Genomic DNA, 13,569 nt, shown 5'->3' with positions numbered 1-13,569 from the left:
GATGTAGGTTTAAGATTCCATTTCTGATACAGTAGTCCCGATTGGAATAACAATTGTCCCTCTCTGGAAGGGGATACGTTGTGTGGTGTGGTATAGTATAGTGGATAGAGTGGCAGACTAGGACTCAGGAGGGTTGAATTTGAATCCCTCCTCAGCCATGGAAACTCACTGGGGATGTAGAACTGGTAAAAGCACCCCTGAAATATCTCATTCCTTGAAAGCCCTATTAAAGTTGCTGTAAGTTGGTTTCAGCTTGATGGCTCTTAACAACAACAATTCTCTGGAAGAAGACAACAGAAACTCTTTCCTTTGTGTTTGAAAGCTGAGGGGACAGCCATGGCTCCCTGTATGTCTGCTCTACTTACCTAAAACAATCCTTCCTATTATCCTTCCTATAGCAATGTATTTCTGTAAGAAACACTACATTTCTTAATTTCCCCAAATGAAAAAAGTAGATGAGATTTTATTTTTCTAGAGTGGCAAGCTCTGGAGATTCCTGGATGAAGTGGATCATCTATTACTGTCTGGCTTCAGGCCTGGTTATGGAACAGAACAGCTTTGGTTGCCTTGGTGAATGGCAGTGGCCCCTCGCCTCAGGAATGACCTGAGATAACTTGCTGCTTAAAGGCCTTTAAGCACCAAGTTATCTCAGAAATGCAGGTTTTCAGCTTTCAGGTTTTTAAATGTTTTTGAAATTTTAAATCTTAATATGTGTTTGATTTCTTTTTAAAATATTTATTTATTTAATTAATTTATATCCCACCCATCTAGACCGAAGTCTACTCTGAGCAGCTAACAATACTCAAGAATAATAATATAAATTTAAATATAGAAGAAAAAATAAAAATAGCATAAAAGACATGAATAATAAAAGAATATGATATTTATATATTTTTTTTTAATCTGTTATTTTATCTGTCGTGAGCCTCCTTGGGTCTCCTATGGGGAGAAAAGCAGCACAAATGATTTAAATAATTAAGTAAAAGTGTGCTATGCTAATCATTCCAATATTCAGAACCTACACAAGTTAACTTAAGGTGCTGCTTGCAGCTGCTAGCTCTGGTAATATTTTAAAGCTCTATTTCCAAGGATCCCTATGTTCCAGGAAAAATAAAAAAGATGATTTGGATTTCTTGCCTGAAGCACAGAAATGCTAGTATTAACAAAACCTTGTGAAAATTCCTAAAAATACACTTGGTCGCCTGGTAACTGTGCCGTCAGACCTTGACGTGGGGGAGCTTTAGTAAAAAATTCTGCTTCATAGCAATGCAGTAAAATGACCATTTTAATTGAGCAAAAAAGGGGGGATAGAAAATAAGAGAAGGCAACAGTCACAAATAAATAATACAAACTAATTTAGATATTTACACAATGCCTACTCAATAGAGTCTTAATATTTATATAGTATCTACTTTATTGGTCAAACCATATGGAGAGTTCATTGCTGCAAGAGCAACCCAGGACCTGGATTTTGAAGGACTTGATCAGTTCTAGACAATCAACCCATTGTGCAAAATATTGTACATTTTGGCTGTGTATTGCAGAACAGAATAACTGGTCTATTTAGTCAGCCTTGCAACATGTAAACTTACCAGATGTTCCAGAGACACAGTTGAGCTACATCAAAATGAACAGCATGGTCATGGAGACAATGCATTTTATTAATGCAGTAGACATTTTAACAATACATTGGTGCCAGTGGACAATTTCCTTCCAATGCAAATGCCAGTTTAGAAAAGAACTTCCTTCTTAAAATGGCAGCAGTGGAGAGAATGGTCGCCTTCTCCCCTCTACATCTGCAGCAGTCCAAATAATTATCAACTCCATTTCCAAGCAGCTACTATTTGAACATATTAAATTTAGCACTAGAAGTTAAAAGGCATGTGTAGCATTCACCCTAAGTTATGTAAGAAGATATGTAATATTCATAAGATATATGCTAATGTGGTTGAGAGGTGGGGCCTCAAGAGATGTTAAAAGGCGGAGCCTGAGAAGAGAGAGTCAGAGGAGTCTGTGTTAGGAATCTGAGAGAAGGGTAGTTTGGGGTCTGAGGAGTGATTAGTCTGAGGAGTGATTAGTAACCTGTGATATTTAATATAGAAGATTAATATTGATGCTTTGTGAAATTGAAAGAATATGCTTATGAATTATCCTAGAAACCATCTGTAATCAATAAACCTGTTCTGTTAAAAGTCAGTACTGAATGGACCTTTATTATTTCTAAGTAAAGTAAGTTGATAAGGAGATCAACTGGTGGCAGCGTGTGAAGAGAGGTTTTGGTCTGGCTTTGTGAGCTTTGTTTGGGGAGACAAGCAGGGGCCGTGAGGGCAAATGTCACAGCATGTTACTTCACGTCTAATCCTGCCCTTTGTGCTATAGATTTATGCATTCAATTAGGGATGCAGTCATTGTGAAAGTGAACAAATAGTATCAGAACCTCATCTACAAAATTCTCATCTTCAGTAGGACCTGGAGGTTCTCACTATATAATCACATCCACATACATTTTTAAGATTAGCAAAAGAATGTACAATAGACAATGTATGATCCTAGTTTTATGGTACCATACAAAGTCAATTCCTCACACTAGCAAACTTACTGTAGAAAAAAACAACAAAATAATAGATCTTTCACCAGGAACATCTAGTCTGATATAGTACCTTTGCACCATTGCAATCCATATCAGATTAGAATATAACACCAAAGATTAATATGAGAGGCTGATAGAAAATAAGTCTTGTCATTCATCATAAAGGAAACCATGTGTTAAAAAATTATCTTGGGATTGTGGTTGTTTAAATAATCTGATCTGATGATTAAATTTTCCATTGGGGAAATATGCCATATTCTATTTCTCCATACATTACAGTTTCCCCCTTGTTTGTGGTAATTTCCAAACATCTGGACAAAACAATAAATTGTTTATGAATTAGCTGTTTGTTATTGCCTGAAAATAAGGACAGAAGATCAGATAACTTTTTGCCTTGCAATTAGTTCTATTTTTGTAAATGCCCTGGACCAGAACAGCCAGATTGGGGGGGGGGGGCATCTCCACTACATATGAAAATACATACTGTACCAATATTCCCACATTTCCTCCAACAGGTCAAGCTGTCTTCTTTATTGATACAACTTAAATGGAGAGGTGAAAAATATCACCTGTGCAGAAGCTTAATAGAATGTTCTTTAAATTTGGAGGGGATTGATCTGAGCAGAGCCTTTTTCCATTTGTCATCTGATATGGTGAATAAAGTTCTTTTTAAAAAAATAGCAAACTTACCAGTGTCAGACTTTTGCCTCAACTGAACAGATGCACTTTCATCAAGCATGACTTTATGTGGATTCAGAACAAGGATATCTCTAGAATGCACATGGAGATCAGTAGTCCCAGACACAAAAGTTCCTGCATCTATACCTAAAGGCACACACACACACAGTTTATTATTGTAGCACTATGTTATAATGATAGAAATTATTATTTGCTGGCAAGTTGATTCCTGCAAGAGTTTCCTAAGTATAAAGTGTATTCAGAAATGGTTTACCAGTCCCTTCTTCTGGGAGCATTCTGAGATCATGTAGCTTGCCCCCAGACCAAATAGGGCGGCTTTTCTCCTAGAAAGGCACAGTGAGGGAACTGAACTCCTAACTCACAGCTCTGTGACCAGAACCAGAACTTGTTGATCTATCTAGCCAACTCTCAGAGTGAATGTATGTGCAAGTGGAAGTGGAACTATGTTAATTCTATTGTTATATCTAAGAACATGGCTACGTTAAACAACTGAGGGAAAAACACAATTTCTGCTATATTTACATGGTTCTGGATCAATATGTGATATATTAAGTTTTGAGGTAAAGGAAAAGTTGAACAAACGTGTGGTTTTGCTGGATATACAGCTGTGCTTTCTTGACTCAGTTAAGCACAATTACACAACTTATAATTGTTCAAATCTTCCAGGAAGACAATCACATTACCTGGATGTGATTATTCTTTTGGGACAGGGTATATCCATTTCTATATGTATGTGTGCATGTCTGTATATCAGTGTGTCAGTGTCTATAGCTTGCAACTTCTAGCTTGCTAAAATGAATACAAACCCTTAATGCTTTCCCTCCACTAATAGTTATACTCCTAGATTAAATAAAATGATTGCTTATGAAGACATATACAGTACTCCTTAGATTATTTGACTTGTTCAGCAACAGCTTGAAACAAATTCTTGGAATGTTTCAGGTGGTGTAGTAGGAAATTGACACTGTCTTGGTCCCTTTCTAACACCAGGCAAGAAGTACGTTTTTACAAATCCTGTGACTTCAACCATAACCACAACCACTTGTCCTTGACCATGATAGGTTCTTTACCATCTTAGAGCTGGCAAGTCTAGTCAAGGATAACATAAGGGGAACCCTGCATATCATCCCTTTGGAGATACATATGTGCTCCAGATGCAGTGCCAGGACAGGCATTTCACTGTGGGGAAGATGCACGTGTTCCCTTTTCTTGCACATGACACTAAAACCTTCCCCAATCTGCTTAATTTTGCAATATGTACATGTAAAATTGTTTAAAGTAAACATGATTGCATTATTTGGATGATGATCTGAAAATGTAAAAGAAACAAAGAACCAGAAACTGAGATGTTTCCACATTGACATATAAATCAATAGATGGAGAAAGAAACTGACGGATTATAGTAAAATAGCTGTCAGGATCGCAACTAACTGTTGCCTAGCCAGGGTAAAGGCTGCTAGAAGATCTTACCTCGCTGACCGGATAAGCGAAGCTTCCAACCAGCAGGCGGAACTTTTCCGCATAGTTCGCGATCTATCCGGAATTGGTCAGGGTGAAGGGCCTCCCACTAGCATCTCACCTGACCAATTTGCAGCATTTTTTAAATCCAAAGTGGAGGCCATCCGCCGTGACCTTTCTCCTTTTTTAAATACAATGGATTGAGCAGAGATGTCCAGCGCTCCGTCCTGCCCGGTTATTCTCGACTCCTTTCAGCCTGTAACACCAGATTTGGTAGGGAAGGCGCTTGATCGCTATCGGGCCACCACCTCTTCTCTCGACCCTTGCCCGGCCTGGCTAATCAAAGCAGCCAGGCCGGTAACAACTGAATGGGCCACTGCAATAATTAATGGGTCTCTCCAGGAGGGCAAGGTCCCCCTCACCCTCAAGGAGACACTCATTAGGCCCATTAGGAAGAAACCAAATTTGGCGGCGGACGAAATTGGCAATTATAGGCCCATCGCCAATGTTTCCTTCCTCAGCAAAGTGGTTGAGAGGGTGGTGGCAGATCAGCTTCGGGCGCTCTTGGACGAAACCAATGCTCTGGATCCATTTCAGTCAGGCTTCAGGCCGCGCTATGGTACAGAGACGGCACTGGTCGCACTGTTGGATGACCTGTTGAGGGAGGCCGATGGGGGCAACATGTCCTTGTTGGTCCTCCTCGACATCTCAGCTGCCTTTGATACCGTTGACCACGGTATCCTCCTGGGGAGGCTCTCCGAGCTGGGAGTCGGTGGCCTGGCACTTGCCTGGCTCCGTTCCTTCCTGGAGGACCGCCCCCAGAGAGTACAGCTTGGGGAGAGGGTCTCGGCCCCGTGGAATCTCAATTGTGGGGTTCCACAGGGGTCGATCATCTCCCCAATGCTGTTTAATATCTATATGAGGCTGCTGGGTGTGGTCATCAGGGGGTGTGGGGCATCGTGTCATCAGTACGCTGATGACACACAGCTCTACATCTCCTTTACACCAACTTCAGTGGATGCCGTCCGGTCCCTCCAGCGCTGCTTGGACACTGCACTGGAATGGATGCAGTCAAATGGACTGAGGCTGAACCCGGACAAGACGGAGGTCTTGAGGGTGGGCAGCCCTTCCGTCAGCGGCATAGGTGACTCCCTCTCCTTTGGAGGGACGACCCTTGCCGCAAAGAGTGAGGTCCGCATCTTGGGAATACATCTGGACCCGGCGCTTACCATGGAAACCCAGGTGGCGTCCGTGGTCTGCTCTGCCTATTTTCACCTATGGCGGATTGCCCAGCTGCAACCATATCTTGATCGGGGGGCCCTCACTACTCTAGTCCATGCGCTCATAATCTCGAGATTAGACCATTGTAATGCACTCTACGTGGGGCTGCCTTTGAGGCTGACGCAGAAACTTCAGATGGTCCAGAATGCAGCAGCCAGGCTCCTTAGTGGGGTGAGAAAACACCAGCATATCTCACCCACCCTGGCTGCTTTGCACTGGTTGCCCACCGTTTCCGCGTTGACTTCAAAGTGCTAATGATCACTTATAAAGCCCTAAACGGTTTGGGACCTCAATATTTGGCAGATCGTCTTCTCCCACCCAGATCTACCCGGATCACCCGATATAGCCAGCAGGGGCGGCTGAGGGGTCTGACACTGAGAGAGGCCCGGAAGGAAAAAACAAGAAACCGGGCCTTCTCGGCGGTGGCCCCTCGGCTGTGGAATGCCCTCCCAACAGAAATTCGGCTGGCACCCTCGCTGGGTGTTTTTAAAAGCCAGTTAAAAACTTGGTTATTCAAGAAGGCCTTCCCTCCAGTCAATTAAGTCTTTCTCTCTCTCTCTCTCTCTCTCTCTCTCTCTCTCTCTCTCTCTTTTGGCTCTTCCATCTTGGTAATCCTCTCTTTAAATTAATTGTTTTAAATTGAAATTTGTAATTTTATGATTTTATATATTTTTATACTGTTTTTTTTTTTTTTGTAAGCCGCCCCGAGTAGACATGGTCTAGAGGGGCGGGGTAAAAATCAAATAAATAAATAAATAAATAAATATGGATCGTTACTGATATAGTTTGGTTTGAACCAAATAATGGTGTCCACATGTATTTCCACTTGGATCAATCCATTCTGCCCCTTTAAGATCTGTTGCTGACCTTTCTAGACCAGCAATAGGGCATGTATTATTTTTGGTACAATTCAATGTGATCCTGTGACAACCCCAGACCTACTGGAGTATGCCACACTTTAACTAAGCTGCCACCAACCATTCCCTATAAGGAGTCACACAGACCAGGAATGGATTTTTAACAAACAAAAGAACAAGGTTTATTTAAATAACAAACAGGGTAAATAAAAAGATCAAGTAAATAAGATACTGTAACGTGGCTTAGTCTCAATCATACATACAACAGTTTGGTTCACACAGAACACTATAAAGTAAAGCACAGACCCTGAACCTATCAGTTCTGGCTACCTATAAAGAAACCTGAACCTATCAGGTATGTACCAACTGACACACAGTTGTACTCAGTCTGACACACAGACTCCAACTCTTCTCTCCTCACACCAGCTCCAAATATATATACAGTACAGCACCTCCCCCCTGATGTCCCGCCTTCCACTCCCCATAGGATGTAACTTTCCCTCCAAACCCATGACAGACAGGTACCATCAGTGCTGTATGTAACAGATCCTAATTAGGTTTGTTGTGTACCCTGTGTGGACAGTAAGACCATACCCAATTGGAACGGTGGGAAGTATTAACTGAGAGACAATCCTGTGACATGTTAGGTAGGTTATCAGAATGGGAGAATGGAGAAACCTCTTCTCTATTTTCATTTTCTTTTTTAACATTTCCCTAACTGACACAGCACAATTCTAATACCATGCTAGATTGATGTATTACACTTTTGATATGCCACTAACTTTATTTAATAACAACAATCAAAAAGGACAGTCACCCCAGCCCCCTGAATGATGGCTGCTAGAAAAGACAGGGAAGGGGGCTATGTTGACTCCATGGGCTCCACCCCCACAAGTAAGCATAGTAGCAGCACAGCTTTTGCTGAGGAGAAAGGTGGGAAAAGGGGGGTAGGCCAGAGACAAGCAATCATGAAATAATTTTGCTTATTACTACATCATGCTCTCCAATACACATAGGATTTTTATGCTAGAAAGCTAAAATACCCAGTGTACATGCACTTCTTTGCAAACTCTGTTTAGTGAGCCTTGCACACTTTAGAAATGCTGGCCGGCAACAATGAGAGTCACAATGCAACACATATGGTGGGCATCAAGTTAGAAAAGTCTGGCTAAGTGCTGATCGCATATTTCTACAGCCGAGTCTCCAGGTACAATTGCATCTGCTTGGATCCCATAAGATAGAGACTACAGTGGGGTCTCTACTTAAGAACTTAATCCGTATTGGAAGGTGGTTCTCAAGTTGAAAAGTTCTTATGTTGAATCTGCATTTCCCATAGGAATGCATTGAAAACCATTTAATCCGTATCTGCTCTTTTCCGTCCATAGAACCTACAGTACAAACTTGAGAATCTACAAAATGCATTTTTCAGAATACAATGCCTATCAAATATGATTAAGGAACAAATTAACAGGGCCAGATGAATTCTAGAAGCAACAGACCCAGAAGAGAAAATGACCAAACACTATTTGTTGTCACATACAGCGCACATCTGAATCAGTCACACAAATCATAAACAACTTTCAGCCCATCCTTGACAAGAATATTCCACTCTCTCAAGCCCTTGGTGGCAGACCTATGCTTGCTTACAGACAAGCCCCCAGTCTCAAGCACCTCTTGACACACAATGGAATACAAAATGCTCAAACACAGATGGGGAATAAACCTTGCTACAAACGCAGATGCTAGTTCTGCCCCACATTTATTCTGGCAGCACAATTACAGGACCTAAAAATGTCACACATAATATCAAGGACATTTTCACTTGTTCCTTTGCCAATCTGATTTATGCCATCTTTTGCCCAAAATGCCCCTCTGCAGTCTACATAGGACAAACTGGAAAATCTTTGCACAAAAGAATTAATGGACATATGTTAGACATTAGAAATGGAAATGCACAGAAACCTGTTTCATATCATTTCAGTCTACCTGCACACACTTCACAAGATTTGAAACTTGTCATTCTGAAGAATAAAAATTACAGAACAAGGATTCATCAAGAGACAGCTGAGATAAAATATATGTGTATGCGTAGTACCAATTTCAACAGATTAAATATAAGCCAAGGATTCTTAACCTATTATCACATATAAAATTCTACAATAAATTTGTTGTACCTGCTGTAATTTTCCAGTAATCCACATTTCTTTCCAACTAACCACAGCCGCTTTTAAAAAAACAGCTTCAAAGACAGACAAAAACTTATTACCATATGTTGTTTCTGCTATGTTATCTATAGCCTGGAGTTAATTAAGCCACTAACCATTGCCATTGTTTATAAAACAATGCTTTAAAGCAGTGGTACCCAACCTTGGGCCTCCAGATGTTCTTGGACTACAACTCCCAGAAGCTTTCACCACCACCTCTGCTGACCAGGATTTCTGGGAGTTAAAGTCCAAGAACATCTGGAGGCCCAAGATTGGGGACCACTGCTTTAAAGGAAAGGAACTGAGTATCAAACAGAAGTCATTAACAGCTTTGGAATGCCAAATTGACTGACACAATCCACAACTTGTAACTACTAACCACAACCATCTCCTTGTTTTTAATCTTCGTGCTATCTTTGGAATTCTATTGTTATTGCTATGCTTTTTTTAAAAAAAAGTCCATTCTGTATGTAACATTTAAAAAATGATGCCATTACAGCGAGATGAATAAGGAGAGAAAAGCATGGAGAAATCATGGCAGAACACAATGAAGGACACAAAGACAGAAAGTCTTGTTGGCAACACTCAAAACTGAAGGAAGAAAGTTAGTCCTCATAAAGATTATAGATTATGACATTTTGTTCCAGTTATCTGACATTTTCAGCGTCTACAACACAAAACAGATGCGAATTTAAAAGATATATCAGATAGGCAGTATCTCATCTACAGATGGTACATATAAGATACCTGATTATCATAACATCTACATCCACAGAGCCCACTTCTCCATAATTCTCTTGTTCTTAGTTTTAGCAATATTACTGAGCTGATTACCTTGTGTTTTGTGAAGTTTTTCAACTGCCCATACTCCAATATTCACCCTTTCTTTAATGCCAATGTCATCCCAGATAGGATGCCGTTTTCCTTGTATTAACACAGCTTCATTAACACACCTATAGAAATAGTGAGTTTAAGATAAATTATTGTAGAAATCAATTTTATTCAAGTATTTGAACATCTTCTTCAAGAAAGAATTTTGGAAATATGTCCCATTACCCTAGCTGCATTGGCAGCATATATTTGTTTCTGCTAATTTATTGTTTTTCTAATTAGATTATCACATCACATAACCCAGGCAATGGTTTTGATCCATGGTTGACCACAAAAGATTAAAAACCAAAGATGTCTGAGTTAAAATGATTACATTCAAGCTAGGGATAAGTGGAATTTCATGGTTTACATAACTGAGAATGGAATCTGCAGTCCATTCTTGGCACACACAGGGAGAAGCCTAGAACTGCCAGGTTTTCCTGTGCATCCTGTGAGACAATCAGTATGTTCCAAGACAAGTGACTTCTGCACTCTCGCTGCACTAAAAACATTCAGGTATAGAAGGTAAGAAACAGCACAATCCAAGACACATACAGCATCACTTCATGCCCTCCTAGGTTTCTACCTAAGGCTTCTGCCAAAACAGACAAGCCCCCCAGTCTTAATTACGTTATTACTGTAATTCTGAATAATGTAAAAACTGAGTTTCATTACTCTTTTTAAGAGAGTGAAAGGGAGGGTCAGGAAAGAAAATCAACCCCACTCCCATTTCTGTAAGAAAAAATGAGGAGACATCAAGGCTATGAGACCATGTGCAGAACTCCAAGGTCCATGGATGAGTGTGTGCAGCCTCCAAACCTCTGCTGATGGATCACACCATTTTACTTTATTTGTGCAACAGCAGTGAAGGGAGAGGCAATCGGTTTCATGGCTCATTATTTATTTGCAGACTGTGAACAAAGAGATGTGCATAATTTCTTTTTTCTAAAAATGGAAGTACAGTATGGTAAAACTGACATATTTTTAAACAAGCTGATAATTGATCATGGTTAGTTCCTGCCACTGAAACTGTTGTCTCTTGGTTTTTAGTGCATCTTTTCAATGCTTAGCCTCTTTGTTACATCATTTAAACTGCCCCATAGGTTTTCCACATACTGTATGCTTTTTCCGTGTAATAAACAATAACTATGTTCAATGAATGCACATCCTTTCAGTGTATGGGTCTTAAAGCTTTACTTCAGCTTTGCACTGAATCTTTAAAGGGCCACATGTTGTTAGATTCCTCTATAGAATCACCCCATCATTCAATTTTCCCCCCTAAAAAAACATAACTTAATTAAACAAAGAGAAAAAAGATAGTGGTCTGCACTTGCATGTAACGGTGCAGGTCAGGTAGTTGCTCAAAGCCTTCAACAACAATATCCCCCATAGCTTTAAATCCTTCTGGACAAACCATCTCATAAACTGTAAATCCATCTTTTCCTTCATTTGGAGATCTCCAAATGTGCCTAAAAATTAAAAAATAAATAAAGCAATTACATTGTTAGAAAGAACAATAACAAACCCTCACTCATATTTAAAGAATTATTCAATCTAGAGCAGGGAAGAGAAAGAACAAGGGACATCGACTGCAATATTTAACATCTACATGGAACCACTGGGAGAGGTCATCAGGAGGTTTGGGCTGAGGAGTCAGCAATATGCTGAGGAGTCAGCTCTACCTCTCATTTCCCACCAATTCAGGTGAAGCGGTTTCTGTGCTGAACTCGTGTCTGGACCTGATAATGGACTGGATGAGGGTTAATAAATTGAAACTCAATCCAGACAAGACGGAAGTGCTGTTAGTGGGTGCTTCACCGGACAGGCTGGAGGGCCATTTCCCTGCGCTGTATGGGGTTACACTCCCCCTAAGGGACAGGGTCCACAGCCTGGGGTTGCTCCTGGACCCTAGTCTAACTCTGGAAGCCCAGATGGACTCGGTGGCCAGGGGTGCCTACCTGGATGAGCGGAGTCTCATGACAGTTACACACGCACTGGTAACATCTCGTATAGATTATTGCAATGCACTCTACGCGGGACTGCCTTTGAAGACAGTCCGGTGACTGCATCTGGTCCAGAATCGAGCTACGCGGCTGGTGAGTGGTGAGGCCGCTAGAGAACACATCGAGCCGATTCTGATTAAATTACATTGGTTAGCAGTCACTGCCCGGGCCCAATTCAAAGTGCTTGTTTTGACATATACCTGTAAACCCTAAACAGCTTGGGCCCTGGATACCTGAAGGACTGCCTCCCTCCATATGAGCTTACCCGGCAGTTAAGATCTAGCCAGGGGGCCCTTTTGAAAGAGTTGTCACTCGAGGAGGTAAGAGGGATGGCATGTAGACAAAGGGCCTTTTCGGCAGCTGCCCCCAGACTATGGAGTGCCTTCCCGACGAGATTTGTCTGGTGCCAATGCTGATAACATTTCAGCGCCAGTTCAAAACCTTCTTGTTCCAGAAGGCTTTTAATTGAAATAATATCAACCTTGGGTCCTGATGGCAATTTTTAGAGCATCTATTTTAATTGTATTTTAATTGTTTTATCTTTTTATTGTATTTTAATTGTATTTTAATTGTTGTAAGCCGCCCAGAGACCTTTTGGTAGAGTGGGCAGCATATAAGTTAAATAAATAAATAAATAATAAATTTTGTGTGAGATGAAGGGTCAAACTATACAGTACAGTACAGATAGCACATTATTAGAAGCAGAAATCACATTAGGATTTGAGGGATGTCATTCCAGCAGACCTTCATGTCTGAGCAATCATACTTGCAAGTGAAGGTCATGTTTTCCTCCCCAAAACCAATCAAGCAAAGCAAACCAATTCACAAGCTGTGTGAGTTGTGAAAAGCTTATGCTGAGACAGTCAGGAAGCTTCCTTAAAGAATTCCTTCTTCTAATGCTATCTGCTTTGTATAATTTGGTGGCAAGATAGCTGAGTATTTGGAGTTGCAAATATTTAGGCAGCTGCCTTTGTATGGAGGTTTGGTGTGGTGCTGTAGGTTGAACAAACTTCAAAGGTTGTAGAATATTTCAGTTATTCTTTTATCTATACCTGTCAATAACCTCAACCATTACAAACAGTATTTAGACCTCTTTACAAACAAAAGAATAAAGTTAATGTAAAAAATACTGTAGATTCTCTTTCTTAATTCCATTGGCGTGACCCTATGCTGTTCTTTAAGCCACATGACATCTTTTTAAGGAGAAAAGTGGCATGCATTTTAAATAAATAAATGATAAATATTTGTTCACATGAGGGGAAATGCCATCAATCATTCCCAAGGGCTCCCTTAATCCCTAGGAACAGATTTTATAGAGGCACAGGAAAATTCCTTCTAACTAAAGGCTCAACCTTTCAATAGCTTAAGATTTCCTGGTCACCAACAGGCATGGAGAGAGATTTCCATTTTAATCACATCCATAGAGTGAAGTACCTGGCTGTTGTGGGGCGATGAAGCAAATTATTCTCATCCTTCACTAATACAGCCCTGTGACGCGGCGGGCGAGTGCCTTGTTTAACCATATCTCCAACAGAATAATAGCCTAGAAGACAAAAGGTTGTTGCCAGTAGTTACCACATGCTCTTTAAAAAGTTTTTTTTTAAATC

At 40.6% G+C, this 13,569-nt stretch overlaps 1 protein-coding gene across 2 annotated transcripts in view; it reads right to left on the bottom strand.

Moving 5' to 3' along the window:
* The window catches only part of LOC110073322 (acidic mammalian chitinase), a 35,957-nt gene that overhangs the window by 15,628 nt on the left and 6,760 nt on the right, over positions 1-13,569 (bottom strand). For both annotated transcript variants that reach the window (XM_072997080.2, XM_072997081.2), the window contains exons 4-7: positions 13,397-13,505; positions 11,294-11,428; positions 9,924-10,042; positions 3,281-3,415 (exon numbers count right to left, since the gene is read on the bottom strand). In XM_072997080.2, the coding sequence (XP_072853181.2) occupies positions 3,281-3,415; positions 9,924-10,042; positions 11,294-11,428; positions 13,397-13,505 (498 nt within the window). The remainder of the gene's footprint in view (positions 1-3,280; positions 3,416-9,923; positions 10,043-11,293; positions 11,429-13,396; positions 13,506-13,569) is intronic.

The sequence above is a fragment of the Pogona vitticeps genome, chromosome 4 (assembly GCF_051106095.1).
Source record: "Pogona vitticeps strain Pit_001003342236 chromosome 4, PviZW2.1, whole genome shotgun sequence".
Classification (NCBI taxonomy): Eukaryota; Metazoa; Chordata; class Lepidosauria; order Squamata; family Agamidae; genus Pogona; species Pogona vitticeps.
This window is presented reverse-complemented; position numbering and strand designations above follow the sequence as displayed.